This window comes from Aulonocara stuartgranti (assembly GCF_965226115.1).
Source record: "Aulonocara stuartgranti genome assembly, chromosome: 12".
NCBI lineage: Eukaryota > Metazoa > Chordata > Actinopteri > Cichliformes > Cichlidae > Aulonocara > Aulonocara stuartgranti.
The window spans coordinates 1,388,187-1,405,000 of NC_138948.1; the positions used below are offsets into that span (position 1 = coordinate 1,388,187).

General features: G+C 46.5%; 1 protein-coding gene across 7 annotated transcripts in view; it reads right to left on the minus strand.

Moving 5' to 3' along the window:
- Positions 1–16,814, minus strand: part of LOC309719719 (dematin-like) — a 31,129-nt gene that overhangs the window by 8,178 nt on the left and 6,137 nt on the right. Inside the window, exons 2-13 of one of the 7 annotated variants that reach the window (XM_082556035.1) lie at positions 11,316–11,459; positions 10,976–11,033; positions 9,327–9,377; positions 7,231–7,265; positions 6,698–6,781; positions 6,482–6,610; positions 4,566–4,610; positions 3,299–3,485; positions 2,698–2,742; positions 2,335–2,487; positions 1,809–1,918; positions 153–258 (exon numbers count right to left, since the gene is read on the minus strand). In XM_082556035.1, the coding sequence (XP_082412161.1) occupies positions 153–258; positions 1,809–1,918; positions 2,335–2,487; positions 2,698–2,742; positions 3,299–3,485; positions 4,566–4,610; positions 6,482–6,610; positions 6,698–6,781; positions 7,231–7,242 (871 nt within the window). In that variant the 5' untranslated portion in view covers positions 7,243–7,265; positions 9,327–9,377; positions 10,976–11,033; positions 11,316–11,459. Of the gene's footprint in view, positions 1–152; positions 259–1,808; positions 1,919–2,334; positions 2,488–2,697; positions 2,743–3,298; positions 3,486–4,565; positions 4,611–6,481; positions 6,611–6,697; positions 6,782–7,230; positions 7,266–9,326; positions 9,378–10,975; positions 11,034–11,315; positions 11,460–16,493; positions 16,523–16,565 lie in introns of those variants that run through there. The other 6 variants (XM_082556036.1, XM_082556037.1, XM_082556034.1 and 3 more) reach the window with 6 other exon arrangements.

The window sequence follows — 16,814 nt, forward strand, 5'->3', positions numbered from 1 at the left end:
CATAATCACATACTGTGTATTATCTTACTTATTTTATATTTCTTTGTGTTTTATTTGTATTTTTTGTATTTTCTTTCTGAAATCTGTACCTAACGCAAAAAATGTCAAGTGTGTGTGTGTGTGTGTGTGTGTGTGTGTGTGTGTGTGTGTACCGGCGTTGTGGCTGCGCTCTGGTAAAGAGCGGGTTTTCCTCCTCAGAGGCGCTGCAGACTTCTCCAGCTCCTCCTTCAGGATGATTTTGCCCAGATTAGACTGAATCTGACACGAGACAGAAACAGAAGACGACTTGTAGTTGTAAAAAGCATAATAATATATTAAGTAAATGGCCTGCGTTTGTATAGCGCTTTACTTAATCCCTGTGGACCCTAAAGCACTTTACACTACATCCAGTCATTCACACACTGGTGATGGCAGCTACATTGTAGCCACAGCCACCCTGGGGCACTGACAGAGGCGAGGCTGCCGGACACTGGCGCCACCGGGCCTGACCACCACCAGTAGGCAACGGGTGAAGTGTCTCGCCCAAGGACACAACGACCGAGACCGTCAGAGCCGGGGCTCGAACCGGCAACCTTCCAATTACAAGAGGAACTGCCAGCTCTTGAGCCACGATCGCCCCGTAATCCAAAGTATTCAGAATACGTTACTCTCATTGAGTAACGTAACGGAATATGTTACAGAATACATTTTGGGGCATGTAATCTGTAATCTGTAGTGGAAAACATTTTAAAAGTAACCTTCCCAACATCTGCACATGTCTGAGAAAGACAATAATAATGAAAAATGCATCGAGCAGTTTCACGCAGGGATCGTTTTCCTTCCACCGAAGCAGACCCTTCAGCATCGAGCTAACATGCGATAAGAGCTGAAGAGGACCAAACATCAACCTCCAGGTCTGAAGAATCACGCTGCAGCTCCTCTGGTGTCCAGCAGGGGGCGCAGTGTCCCAGAGACTCCCATGTTAAACATGCTCACAGCCTGATACACCGACTCTTCTGTCTCTGTGGGGGATTTCCTCCTTCATAACAGCTGTTTATTACTCACCTGTTTAAATCCTATTAAGGCTTAAAGTTTGAGGGGCGTGGCCTGTTTGACTGACAGGTGAATGGTGACACAGGTGACTGTAGCTGCTAGCTGTCTGCTAAGCTTCACCTGAACGGGACCTCTGTGTTTTAATGACATCATGTGACCAATAACATGGCTGCTGTGAGGTCACAGCAGACTGAGCTCAGCTGTTGGGAGAAATTCGAGGATTTGACTGAGTAGCGGGTCTCTGTGTTTGACTCCGCCCTCCAGCTTCTCGTGGTCACATCTCGTTTTTAAAAAGGCGAAAGAGGAGCCAACGTTAGACAGCAAAATGCAAAGTGCCCAGAACAACGGCTCGTGTTCATCTTTTGTATACAGTCTGTGGGACGTGCAGAGTGACACAGCCGATTCTGCAAACAGACGTTTCTGACGGAGCTGAAGTGCTCTTCAGGAAAAACGTGGCTTTTATTTTGAAATGAGCCGTGCCTCTAAAGGATACACACGACAGTGAAAGCACATTTAAAGCTGTTTAACCCGTGCACAGATTATCTCTGCACACATTCAGATCTCCATGATGAAGTCAGTGTTTTCAGTCTCCCACCAACCAAACAGCAGCTGACGCAGCAGCACTCCTCATGCTTTATTCATCGTACTGTGAGAGTTTTTAAAAGCAGCTTCTTGTTTCCTGCTTTTCTGACAGTGAAGGTGATTTTTGGTGATTCCTGACCAACTTCAAACTGCTGCAGCTCATCTGCACCTGCAGCTGGCTCCGGGTCTCCCACCTTGTTCAGCTCTTGCTTCTGAAGCTTTCTGAGTCCCCACAGCTCATCATCCAGCTCTCCATCCTCCTCCTCCTCGACTTTCTGCTCCTTCCTCTTCCATTCCTTTTCTGCTGAGAGGAGAGGAGTTATGGAAAGGAGAGAAGAAGAGAGGAGCCAAGGGAACAGTGAGACGAATACGTGACAAGAAGCAGGAATAATCAGGATTTAAAGCCAGACGTGATTTTTAGATGAAAACCTGGAAAATCCCACTTTCGTAATGAGCTGTAAATGTAGCACAAGGTGCGTCTCATTGATCAGAATGTGTGTATGTATGCATTTGTTTAAACATCATTGTGAGGACCAGAAATTGCCATGCAACTATAGTTGTGGGGACTAAATGCTGACGAGTCTGAAGCATGTTTGAGGCTCAAAGTGTAAGTGTCAGAGTTACAGTTAGGCCAGAGTGAGCGGCTAGCATCGTGTCACTTAGATGTCCTCACTAAGATATGAAAGCACGAGTGTGTGTGTGTGTGTGTTTGGGTCATACCAATCACGGCCAGCGAGGGGGGGCAGGGCCAGTAGTCGGTCTCGATCTTGGAGGGCTGGTTCGGGTCTGGAGGCTGAGCTGCAGGAAACTTTGAAGACTCGATGATCAAATCCTCGATGTGTTTCCCCTGAGGGACCGAAGAGGACGACACATCTGTGCACACACACACACACACACACACACACACACACACACACACACACACACACACAGTGTGCATGTTAAAGCAGATTAAACACAGTGAAAGGAGGCGTGCTGTTCACAGGACAGCAGCTGACCCACATTCACTCTGTTTTCATTATGTTCAGCGATACATTTATTGCAGCTTTTATTCTGAAATCGATTTGAAGCTCAGTGACTCACCCTGTTTGTAGATGGGAGGCTTCTTGTAGATGTTGGTACCATTTTCTGAAAACAATAAAATCACATGTGTGACACCTGTGCTCTTCTTTGCTTGCTAAACAATAATTACTGGTTCACAGGGTGAACATGAGCTCCAGAGGACGGCACATCTGGGACTTGTTGCACTTCTTGGGTGGTGCATGTACGGTGCAAACTGGACTCTCTTAGTCAGCACAGTGGGACATAGAGAACTCCAGATGTGGACCAAACGTCATCAGCATCTGGAGGCGGTCTGTGTGCACAAACTCTAATTCAGTTTCACTGCTCACAAATCAACTAATAATCCCAATAGTTGTCTTTTCTGGTCCTGACATTAGCGGCTAACACGCCTCAGACGTGGATGCTGTGCTGACGAATCACTGAAGCTCATCTGGGAATCTCTGAATTTCTCGTTGTAGCCCCTCCCACAGGGTAAACACACGTGTTTGAAGAAATAAGTCACCTGATGGAGATGCTGTTGCTAACTGGGTGAAAACCTAGCTGATGGAGCTACATCTGCACCCTTCAGTACTGTTCCCCACAGTCAGTGGGGTGAGTCCGGCTTGTGGAAGCTCGTGTTTACCTGGCCTGTGGAAATGCTGCACGGTGCTCTTCACAGTACCAGACGAGTGTGCGTTGGGTGTGGTTGGTGTGTTTGGCGTTGACGGGGTGTGTGTGCTGTGGGTTCTGGTGCTCGGGATGGTGGAACCAGGCGAGGACCCTCCAGGTGATCGGCTCTCGAGCCACTCCCTTGTCTCCTTGGACAGATTCTGGAAACACGGAGGACGGTATTTTAAAAGCGTGTCGGTGGGGAAATGTGAAGGCAGAGCCGGTGATCCTCCTCAGAACCTTCTAATGAACATGCAGGGCATCCCCATGAGGACTTTCTAAGACATGATGCCAACTGCATCGATACGACCATCAAAGCAAGACCTCCTCCATTACTACCACTACTTAATGGTCCTCAATCAGAATTGGAGGCCTCTTGAACCTTTACAGAGTAAACCTTGAAGACACGGTCGTCCCTCATTAACCAAAGAACCTCTTTTAGTGTTAGTAGAAGCACCTAAGAGACCTTTAGGATCTCCTGATTGATAACTAGAGCCTCGTTTAAAGATAACTTATGAGAAACTACTTCACATGACTTCAACCTCCTCGAGGATTCCTTGAACTAACACTTTACAGCCTTAAAAGAAACGCAGTGACTCTTAGGACGCCCCTCGTCAATGCTCTAAATGACCAACAGAGTCAGTGTGAAGAAGAGCTACCCAAAATATGACTCTAAGTAATCTGAGTATGCCTGGAAGGATGCCGTCCGAACCGATTACTGCAGCCTCGTAAGCCTCAAACAAAGAACTTCACACACATCATCCCTAAACTGTTCGAAAGGTTGTTTAGAAGCTGAAACCTGTAAAAGAAGCATCAAACCTTCTCAGTGACCGCTGGGATGTATACGACCTCCTCGCTGACATCATCATTTCTGAGGTTCCACTATGTTCCTGACTACAACCTCGTTAAACATGCCAACAGAACCACATTAATGTTGAGATGCTTCAGCGTCAGGATCACTTTCACAGAAGCTGGTCTGAGACAACAACAGGACGATGTTGTGCTAATAACAACCCATCACAGTCACACGCCCACAAAGCATCTGAGATCTGCTTCTGTCATGAGACCCTATATTGTCTGCATTTCCATATCTCACTTTCATTGTAGGGCTCTGATCTGACCTTTGACCTCATCACTAGTGCTTGTTTTGTTGCAGAGGTCTCTGAGTGTAAACAGGAAGAAACTAATATAAACTATATGATGATATGTAAAGAAAGAATGGGGGGGGGGGGGGGTCTTACCTCTGGGGAGGGAGGAGGAGAGATGGAGCGAGGAGACAAGGACCTCTGGGGAGAAAAAAGCAAAAATAGATGAAACGCTCGAAGCTAAAAATAAATTCAGAGAATGAAGACGAAGCTCCACAAACACAAACTCTGCTTCTGACACTGAAGTCGTTTCTTTTTTTTAAACGATTGCACCAAATGTCAATTCTAGAGGATTACATTGCAATTTACACTTTGACCTGAAGGTGGCAGTGTTCTTTACACCCAACGATTAAATCCAGACACAGAAATGCTTCACGGTAACGTGATGTGAAGCATAAATCAGAGAAGCATTTGTTTAGAGTAAAGAAAGAGTTGGATGATGACAGCAGTGCAGACGAAGACCTGAAGCTCCGAAATCAGATTCCTTAAAAGAATTCAGTCTTTGCACTTAAACAGTGGCCACAAGGCTCCCAGCAGGGGGCGCATTTAGGTAAATGTGCATTTATATGCAGATGATCAACATTTAGCATTTAGCTCTTTGTTGAAGTCTCCTCCTTCGGCTGGCTCTGCTGTTAAAAACAAACGGGAGCTTTTTCAGGGGAGACCTGTGCAGTCTGAATGCTGTGACAACAGCTGCAGCAAACGTGTGTCATGAGCTTAAAAAGTGCCTTTTGTTTGTTTCAGTCATCAGTCTGCAGTAACCACAAGACTGTGACTGAAATCACTGATCGCTGTGCTGGACAGTCAAAAACAGGAAAACAACCGAAAACCCCACAAAACAGATGAAAGAAGGTGCAGCACACAAAACACAAAAAGCATTCTGACACACAATCTCTCTTTGTCTGACCCAATCTGCACCACAAAATACAGACAGACACACACACACACTGGGCTCAGCTGTTTTCATGAGCTGTCAGCTCTCTAAGCAGCAGATTGATGTCCGTGTTTGCAGCCAGACGCAGAGCTAACCAGCCGACTGTCAGAGCAGCGACCTGCTGCCACGCCGTCTGGTTTCCACGACTCCGGCTCTGCGCTGAGCTACAAAGGTCCCGGAAGCACCGAGAAGAAACTATGGAACAACAGGACTTTACAAGCTGCCCGACCCTGTAGATGCTAAATGCTTCTGTAGCATTTAGCTACACATAAACATCTGATCACACGCTGCATTATAAGGACAGTGAAACCAGCAGGATCTGCACTTTACTTAGTTTTTAGTAAATTTGCACCATTTAAATAACTCAAAGTTAAATAATAGCTTCTACAAACGCCTGCTCATTCAGAATTAAGACTTCTAATCCGTCTCAGTCGTCTCTGAGCTGCATGTCGGAGCCGTGCTGCTTGTGAAAAGTCAAACCAGCAACCAAAAGATGCACTAAGGACATCTGAGCTTTAGTATCTGTAGCTGTGAAGAAGAAACAGTCACGATGACTAAACAATGATACGACCACCGCCCGCTCCAGAGTCTCCTCCCGTCAGACCCACCGGCTGCAGTTCACCTAGGGGGCGCCCACGAGACAGTCCTCACTAAAAAGGAGTGAATGAAGCTAAACAGCTAAAATAATCATTAAGACAAAAAACAACAACAAATAATTTTGTCTTGTTTTGTTTTACAAATCCAGCATCAGTGATGTGCTTCAGTTTTACAGGATGATATTAAGATCTGACTGTATTTAAACGCCTGCTTTGAAACAATAACTCCAGCACGCGTGCAGAAGACGCAGCTGACTGTGGCGGTTGGTTGCAGTGACGTTAGAACACGCTAATAATGACAAACTGGAGCTATCGGCTCCACCTCTTCAGCTGAAACAGGATAATATTAGAGAACATGTTTCCAGGCCAGAGCTCCACACGGTGCCTCATCTAAACAGCGCCCCCATCAGGCAGGACGTCCAGAGAGCACCACTGTAGCTGTCAGCAGGAATCTCTAAACTATGACCGGAGGGAGACGTCACCTCCAGAGGACTGTAGCTGTAGTGCGGCTGGTAGATCATCAGATCGGGTCTCTCGATGTCCAGGATGGCTTTGTCTCTCGGTAAGGCTGCCAAGTCCTTATAGCCGATAACCCCGTCCTCCACTCTGGCCTGGGGAGAGGGGGGGGGGATTACAGATTATTACCTCCAGATTAATCTGAAGGGTACGAGAGCGCGATCACGGTGTGTTTATCTCACCACGATGGCAGCAGCAGGGGATCCTGGGACGCCGGTGCCTCTGAGCGACAACACACTCCCCGGAGACGTCTGCACCAGCTGCTGCTAACACACACACACACACACGCGCTTGTTCTTGTGTCTTTGTGAGGACTATTACTGCCTCTTACCCAGAGCCTAACTTGAACCTTTCCTTCCTAAAGGAGCAGGAGAAACGTCCTCACTGTTCTGCTTCTTCTGTCAGCTTTATTTCCAAGCTGGAATTGTTCTGTGACTTTATTTGTTAAATTAAAAACCACCCCAGATGTAAATCCTCCCTTCAGCATCGCCTCCTCGTGCACCTCTGGACTTCAACACCAAACATCGACTCATCTTTGAGCTGACACGCTTCTCATGTGGAGGAACATCATTATTGAACCACCAGGAGAACGCTTGTTTGTTTTTATTGTTGAGCAGCGCGATCATTCAGCAGAAACATCGTCACGCTGCAGCATCTCAACAACACGCCCCCCCTCCCCCCCGACAACTATCAGCAAAAGAAAGGTGTGGTTTACCTTGGGCATCATCCTGACTACTGATTGGTCAGTTCCTGAAGGAGACACACAAAACATGATGTTAAATAAAGAATAACAAGTCAGACGTTTCAGCATGACAAAGCAGGAGAGGCCAGAAAGAGTGAGGCATCATGGGAAACTTTCCACCAACCTTTCTCACATCAACACGTGTATCAGCTGCTCTGGTCCACACATGAAACATGAGTCTGACAACAATCTCCTTTTGTGTTCTTTTACTGTGTGCTGCTGTGCATCAGTGTTTCTGTCTGTGATAGAAAGGCCCACACTGAGCAGAGCCTCGCGCTGACACGAACAGTAGATTGACTATGTGCACGTTAGCATATGCTACGTCCGGTGTGGAAACTCCTGTGGGGAGCTTTGTTTCCGGTGTCCTATTCGCGCCTGGTTTACGGTCCAAAACAAGTTAAGCGAATGAATGAATCAAGCGGCGATTTACATTTCTATAGATGTCTCGGGCATTTACCCAACATATCTGTAAATGATGTTCATCGACTTGTCGATATTTCCCCCGCGCCTCAGAGCAAAAGAGAAAATGGATTCAAATGTTATATTTCTCAGCTGTCCCTCGTTTATCGTGGGTGTTATGTTCTAAAAATAACCAGCGAGAGGTGAAATCAAGGAGCCGATTTTATTTTTGACGGTGCAAAACGTTTGGTGGACATCGTGGACATACAGCACTGCACTGCAGAGTCACACTGCTAGCATCGATGCAGCGATTCTGGACTGTACAGGAGAGACGGAGGAGATCGTCTGCAGCGATCAGGACGCAGGACACAATGTGACGTAAAAAAAAAAGAATACAAACTTGCACTAAAAAATCTGAAACAGCGAGGTGAAAGGTGAAGCGCGTTATAGCGAGGGACCGCTGTAATTTTGAAGGTAAGTCACAACATACCCTTCCTACATACTAATGTATAGAAACCATTACAATCAGTCATTTTGTGTGTGGCTGTTTTCAGGGTTTGTTAACATGCTGTGTAGGTGTGTACTTGACTAGCTGATATCGACATAACGGGAAACATCTGGTTTGACTGTTCTTCACCTGTAGTTTGAATGCTGAACATTTGCCTGTTTGAATCATGAGACCAGTCACTACACAGAGATACTTCTGCATGTGGACGATGTGTCTTCTGCTGCAGTGATGCAGTTCAGCTTGTGTTGAGTGATGTAAACAACTGATCGATCTAAACGCTTTAAACTGATCATTAGATTTTTTATGACACAGCAGCGGTGAGCGTTCCCACCTTCTGCTCTTTGTAACTTAACGCCATCTTTCCGTTTTCAAGTTTTGGACATGATTGTGGAGGATATATCTTTGCAGTAGTGATTGACCGCAAAGTAAAGCTACCGGAAATGTACAACCCCACATCCGGTCTCAAACCAGGAAGTTAGCATTGTCTCGTGCACAGGGTCAATAACCCCCGGCGTGGGGAACGCCTCCACGTGTCAGGGCTGTGAGACAAAAACCATACGAGGGCACGAGATTCACACCTCGTTTCTTATTTGTGACCCTGTGGATCCTTCTCTATCCTGTCCTGGGCCTTGGTGCATCCCTCATCCTCCGGCTAAAACAAGACACCTCCCAATTTCCAGAAAACCTGCAGAGGGGCTCATATCTAATGATTAAGCCTTATAAATCAGGGAAATGCAGAAAAAGACGCTAAAGAAACAAACATGGCTCTGAAAGCCATTCAGACTCACTGCTCACCAGCCGTTATCTGTTTAACAGCAGCCTTCACAGAGCATGTGCAGGAGACCGCTGTGCTACAGCTGCCAGGCTGACCACGCCCAGGGCCTCTGCACTGAGATCACAAATGAAATGAGCTCTAAATGACGGCGTGCTGTCAGATTACTGACACTCAGCGCTCTGCAGCAGCTGCAGGGTTTCCAGTCCGGCATTGTCTGACGTGGCCGACGGACACAAAGGGATTATTCCAGAGTCCACAGCTTTGTCACACACACACAAACACATGAGCAAGGAAACCTGGGTAACAAGCGGTCAGCCAGCAGAGTGTGTGTGTGTGTGTGTGTGTGTGTGTGTGTGTGTGTGTGTGTGTGTGTGTGTGTGTGGTTACCTCAGGGAGATAAAGGGATCATGTCTGTTCGTCTTCGGGTCTCTTCAGCACCTGAAACACAAACAGAGGTGTCGCTGGGACAAACTCATGATCATAATATTAACACTTTATTTTTTACTGGTTCTCACCAATATAATCAGATGCAGCAGGAAACTAAACAGTGAGACTTTTATACGTTTCTAAATCTGTAAATTAACACGTGAAGTTCTCGGATTGAATAATAACAAAAAGTTTGTTTTAAATAAGTATTCTTAATCTTTATCAGCAGTTTCAAAACTATAAAATGACATTTTTGTCAACATTTACTCAGTTTGTCACCAGTTACGTCAGACATGATTCAGACTTTCACATTTCTAAATCATTTCTGAAGAAGTTTCAGGAAGTTTTCACGTCCTCTACCCTTCTGTCCTTCAGAGTTGAAAATCCTCTGCTGTTGTTCTGTCCCATTAAACTCAGCTGAAGTTGGGTTTAAAGTCAGAACAGAATCAGGTACAAAGAGCTGTTCCAGACGCTGCCCTGGTTCCTGGGATAATCCACAGCAGTGTTGACGATGGAGGATTTGAAGCCCGTTTTAAGCCCACGTCACGGTCTGTGTGACCATCCAGCTGTTGTCTCTACATTTGTGTCTCCACGTTACAACATGTATCATTTGTATACCTGTTACAGTGCTGCTGCACTCTTGGGTCTCTGTTGAAAGGAGGTTTGTGATGTGAACGAGACTTTGAGCTGAATCAATAAAGACGTATCGTGTGTCTCTATGATGGGATTCACAGATTTTGTTCAGACAGGGCGATCTCTGACCCATCCTCCCTCCCAGTATTGATCTCTGCTGGTGTCCAGTATCACTGATGATGATGAATAAGCAGAGTGAAACCAGGCAGGGACCTCTGGGCCTGAATGAAGCTAACGCTGGAGCATCAAATCCTGCGGTTCCTCCAGCATCCAGCAGGGGCGGCAGTGAGTCAGTCCCATACTCATGTTAAAACTTTACAGCAGAAACAAACATGTTTACAGCTGGATACACAAACTGTTTGTCTCTGTGGACAGTTTCCTCCTTCGTGACACCTGTTTGACTCACCTGTTTGAATCGTACTGAGGCTTAAAGTTAGGGGCGTGGCCTCTTTGGCTGACAGGTGGCTGTAGCTGCTAGCTGTCTGCTAGCTTCACCTGAACTGGACCTGTGGACTGTGTTCGTGCTGTTGGAGCCTTTTGGAGCTTTTTAATGACATCATGTGACCAATAATATGGCTGCTAACAGAGCGTCCAGGAAGGCGGAGCTCTGGTTCCTTTGACATAAATTCTAGGATTTTCATTGGATGTTGGTGTTTAGAGGGTATCTGAGTCTGTGTGATGCTCCCATTCAAAGCTGGAAGCAGTTTGATAACCAAGCTGTTGCTTGTTGTTCACTCTCTGACCTTCATTTATTAAAAAGCAAATTCAAGGCAAGAAAGAGATCAGTGTCTCTGGAGAGAGTTTAATTACAGTCTAGGACTCCTGGTGATCAATACTGTGATCAATAAGGTGAAGGAGTCAGGTATCAGCTCAGTCAGTGCGTGCTGATCACTGTGATGGATCACCTCTGTAATAAACTGCCAGACACGTCAGACCAGCAACAATTTAAAGATCTTTATTAAAAAACATCAACTTACATGTTCGATTTCTGCCGATTTCCTTCTCAGGACCACGAATCCATCAGCTCAGCGTCTCCTGGAACAAAACCAAAGATGTGATTTCAGAAGAAGCAGCAGAAACAAGAGAGAACGAGACAAATGAGCCTGAGAGCTCCGAGGACGGACAGCCTCCTTCAGATTCACGTGTTTGCAGCAGACAGGTGAGCGCAGGCCTGGCGGCAGGTGAGGGGCTAAAAATAGAAATGCAGCCAGTTCATGTGTGACCCATCATCGGGGGAAAGTCCTCCGAATATCTGAATGGACCTCTGAGCAGAGGCGGAGCTTCACGCTGAGGCTCTGCATCTATTTTCAGACTCACGTTGTGTCGTTGCTAAGCGATGATGCGGGCAGGTGATGAACTTTGAAATGAAATCCTCGAAGACGGCCTGCTGTCCTACCGTGGGTGCAGACAGCGAACGCAGCCTCCTGCGGGCTGAGGGGGAGTTTCTTTTGCTCTGCAGGTCTGCCGGGACACACAGGAGATAACTCAGAGGAATGCTGGGAGATATCTAGGGGTTGCTAGGTTACCGCACATGGCCGTCCAATCGTCTGGCACAAATGTGGGAGAGAGAAACAAAGAGATGCTGCACCAACGCGGACCGCCCACCATCAGACCACCGTGACACAGCAGGGGTCACGGCCTCAGGTAAACCCCACCCGGCCGCTCTGCCTGAGAGCTTAAACTAAGTTCCTGCAGAGAGTCCAAGAAAACCGCCTCCTGCATCTGTTTGTCTTTACTTCCCTTCATCTGGATGGAAAACATGACGAGAGGAAGGGGAGCACACGCTCCTCAGCTCGCACCAGAGACTGGCACAGCAGGATGTCACACTCGTTACTGACACCGAAACAATCGCATTAATCCACAGATACGAACGTTAGCTGTCCTCTCATCAACATCAGCGACCTGAGCGGGCCGCCGCAGGACTGTGAGCTGGTGCTAAATGTGGCGGCGTCGGAGCTGTGAGACGCCTCGAAGCAACGAGGCAACAGAAGAATTCAGACTGTAGGAAAACTTCTGCTTGTCTTACTGAGGACTTTTAGGTGAATGCAGCACCGAGCAGCAACCCGGCTCACATAAAAGATGCTGTCGGCACAAATGGCAGGTTTAAATGTGCATCGGAGGACCGCTTGTTCTCCGGGGCCCAGTTTGTTTGTAATAAGCCGGTGACCGGCACTAACGACCCTCTCAGAGAAATCAGCCCAATAATTTACATCCAAACACAAAGAGTCAGAGAAGAAGAGACGACCGCTGAGGTCAGCGAGCCGGTGACTTTGTTTCTCATTTCCAGACAAATCGTTAAACGTCTGCAGAGCGCGAGAAAGAAGAAACGAGTGCACAGAAGCGCGTCTGTAATATTTAATGGAATAAATGTTTCTACAGCATCTCTTTATGTCACTGGAGCCATTTTTAAGCCCAGAGCTGCAGAGGATCGTCTCAGTGATGCTAATTATCAATGACCTGTTAGTGACTGTTCATACAGCCAGGACCACAAATATGTGGACACTGAAGGCTGCAGTTTGACATGCGTGTGTTTAACATGAACACAGGTATGAATCCAACACTGTGGACTCTGCGTTGGTTCTCCGGCTTCCTCCATCAGAATCCTGCATTTCTGTTGTTGGTCTTAAAGAAAAGCATATTCTTATGAAGGCACGTGATGCACTCACCTGCTGCTCAAATCTGTTTGAGAGTGGTGGCCAATCAGTAGAAATGTGGCTTAAAGGGGGAGGAGCTAAAACAGCTTGTTTCAGACAGAAGACCACTGGCAGGCTTATTTTGAGCTGTGCAGTCAGAAATAAACAACAAACACATCCACCAACTACAAACAACTCAAAGGAAGTACTTCCTGTCTGAACTTTTAAGGCAATGACACAAATAAATGTGTAAAAGAACCACATGAAGAGTCCCATGCATTTGGTGCACAAAACAATCCAATCGAAAGCTGCAGTTTCAGAGCCACACCGACGACCCTCCTCGTGTCGAGTCGTGATGCAGGAAGTGGGTCAGACACTGAAAAGTGCCGAGTCACAGCTTCACGGTCCTCAAACATCCACTGAGCTCTCAGTGAAAGAAGTCGGACTCTACACGTCAGCAGATACACCAACTCATCTAACAGAGAAGAAGACGTGTTTAAAGAGGATTCAGAGACTGAGCAGCAACTTCAGGGCTAAAGAATGAAACCAACACTGAAGCACCAAAACCTGCAGTTCCTCTGACGTGCAGCAGGGGCAGCAGCGAGTCAGTCCCATAGACTCCCATGTTAAACAGCCTGATACACAGACTGGTCTCTCTAAAAAAACACCTCACAAAACTTGCGACACGGCGTAACTCGGCTCATAACCGTAGCACGTGGGAGCAGTGTGCTCACGTGATAGAGCGGCTGTGTGTATTTGTAGCCTCAAACCAGCATTTCATCTCCGAGGAAGTGATCCCAGAGAGAAGTAAAGCAAGTGTGCAAGTTCATCTCTGAATGTTTGTAAAGCATTCCCACGTAAAGCTTAACAACCGATATATGGAGCGACTGCCTCTTCTTGCTGCTACTTCAATCATGAAACTGATCAATGATCAGCTGATCGTCTCTCTTCATTGTTTTTGGCCCACTTTGCACCAGAAAGAGGAAACCAGCGGCTGAACAACAGCAGCACGTTTAAGCTTGATGAGCTGTTGTTAGAATTTATTTAATATTACTTTCTACTCGAGGATCTTTATCTACGTAGCTGACGCTGGTAACTGTGCAGGGGCGGATCTAGCAAAGTTTAGCCAGGGGGGCCGATAGGGCATGAACAGGGAAAAGGGGGCACAAAGACATACTTTTCTTTCTTATTCTCATTTAAAATGTCGAGCTTTTAATAAATAATTATCTGAATCTTACACCCAAAGTTTTAATCTGATGTATAGAAGTCCATTACTGTATATAGTAACTGTTAAGTCTAATATACCCTAGTAAGCTATAGTACTTTTTCCTTTGGGAAGGTACCATCTGTGCAGTTCTGTAGAAGAAAGATGTTGAATCTATTTAATTATTCTTGAAAAATAATTGATTTCTGTGCATTTTTCCACACTGCATCAAATTAAAGTTGATTACGTCGATTAAGCATCATGAGGTGGAGTTTTTTGCTGGGAGTTGGAACCCTATTAGTCAGGTTGTTTAATATTTCTGCTAAGTACTCTTTAAAACACCAGAATAGGGAGGATGGAGCAGGTTTAAGTTTATTAGATTGATCAGTTTTGCTGAACTATGAAATATTTTGGGTGCAGTGTGTTTTTTTTTTTTTTTTACACACACAGGTATAACAGAATAGCTTTAGTGTTTTTTTTAACTTGAGTTTGAACTTATACAAAATGTGGCAAGATATTTAAAAAAAAAACAGTTTTATTGATTAAAAAACACACTAAATTGGATTCATATCGGCAGCGGCAGATATCCAAATTTATGATATCGGTGTCGGACATAAAAAAGTGGTATCGTGCCATCTCTAACCAGAACCAACAGTCACTTGTGAGGACACAAGTTTGAAGCCTTTTTGAGGCTCAGAATGTGGTTTTAGTGTCACAATTAAGTCATGGTCAGGTTTATGGTTGGGCATTCATTTTTAATGGTTAGGGTAAGGGGCTAGGGAAAGCATTATGGTAAATAACCTGTATTTGTACAGCGCTTTACACATTCAGTCATTCACACACTGGGGATGGCAAGCTGTCAATGAAGGTCCTCACTAAGATAGCTGAACAGGCTTGTGTGTGTGTGTGTGTGTGTGTGTTGGCAGCGTCTTATCTCCGCTCACAGAGACGTGACCACACCCAGCCTATCATCGTTTATGTAACGGCTGCTCTCATTGGCCGATGCGGATGACATCACAGTGTCTGTGGCGTGTTTGATCTGACAGGAAGTTTAAACGTTTCTTTATTTCCAGCAGAAGAAGAGATGAAATCAGCTGTTTTTGTTGCGTCTTCACGTCAAAGTTTGGATTCGTTTTCCTGATAAACTAATAAAACCAAACAGGAAACGCTGGTTTTTACGGCGCCCCGCCAGCGTCTGTCTCGCCTCCGATCCTCGTGAGGTTTCTGAGGCGGAGATTTGACACTCTGCCCCGAACAGACCCAGACCCAGACTCATCCTTCCTTCCTCCCTCCCTTTCCTATTCCCTTCTTCATTTCATCTTCTTGTTTTTTGCCAAATCTCTACCATTCATGCTTCCTTTTTATTTCCTACATCCTTTCTCCCTTCTCCAACATTTTGTTTTTGTCCCCTTTCTTTCCTTGCTTCATATCCTTTACTTATTCCCTACCACCTCCTTTCATCCCTTCTTCTGTCAGATCTATTCGTGTGTCTTTATGCAGGCTCTGTCTTCCTTCCTTGCTTCCTTGCTAGTGTCTCTTTTTTCCTCACTTCCTTCTCTCGCTACCTTCCTCCCTCCTTTCCTTTTAATCTCTTCCTTAAAGTTTTCTATTTCCTTTCCAAACTTCTGTTTCCTTCGTTATATCTCTCATTCTTTCCTTACCACCTTTCCTTCCATTCTCTTTTTTCCACCCTGTTCCCTCTCTCCTTCTTTGATTCTTTAACTGTTTCCTTCCCTCTCTACTCTCTTATTTCCTTCTTTGTCACCTTTATCCATTTCCTACCTCCTTCCTTTCTTTTCCCTTGCCTTGCTTATCTCCCTTCCTCTCCATGCCTCCTGTTTCCATCCCTCCTGTCCTAGTTTCCTTTCCTTTAACATTAACTCGTTCCTTCTGTCCTTCTCTCTCGCTGTTTTAAGGAAGCCATATTTTATTTGATCATGTGACAGGTTTGATTTGCAGCTGTGTGGAATAAAAACAGGTCACTGTGAAGCGTCGGGGTCGTTCTGAACGTGTTGTTCTGAAGCTCGCCCGGCTGCAGGATATCAGCCGACACTTAAAATTCCTGCAGCCTAAAGGCCTGCAGCTCCGCCCCCTGCCTCATCCTCACAGCATCGACAGCCCCCCGTCGCCTCCTCGGCCCCCTGCTGCACTCGCAGATAAGAGCCGAGGCCTCCGTCGTGGTATTAAAGGACCAGGCTGCACTTTTACAACCCGAGGATTAAACTGGAGCCCAGAACACCACAACACGTCCCTGAAGTCATGTTAGGCGTCAGGAGCCCCGCCCCCTGACTCAGACCCTCAGAGGGTGACAGCTGGAAGCTGCTGCTTCACAGTAATACAACGAGACAATCAGACGAGCTCCCGAGAGCGAGCACTTGGTGAGAGTAGGAACAAAAAACTGGAGCACGCTCAGGGAGGGGCGGGGCCATCTGCTGTGACAGGTTCAGGGTCATGCTGCACACCTAACCTGCTCTGATCTGAGGTCAGAGGTCAGCAGGTACAAAACCACCGCCGGCTGACCAATCAGATCTCTGGAAAATCGAAGGCTCCCTCAGACCTCAGCGCGCTGACAGTGACAGCTCTGCAGTGTTTGTCTGCGCTCAAGGCGACGGTCTCACGCCGCGAAGCAACGAGAAGACAATGAATCAAACTCCTCACCATCACTGAACAGACTGGCGTCCAGCGTCTCTGCGGCAGACGCAGGGGAGGAGCTGAAGCTGCAACACAAACCTTCAGATTAGAGCGAACGCAGCCGTTAGCTCACAGCTGCACCTCCAGCAGGTTCCTGTACGCGCTGCAGCAAAGCCCCAAACTTGCTGTTGTATAACATGAGTGAAGATGACTCATGTGTCCAGAAATAGAGAAGAAGAGCGCCCACGCAGCACGGCGAGGCGTTCAGGGACTCTACGAGCATACGGGACGCCTCTGAGGACTCCACAGACTAGCGTGCGCCTCTGGATATGTGAAAGATTTACAGAC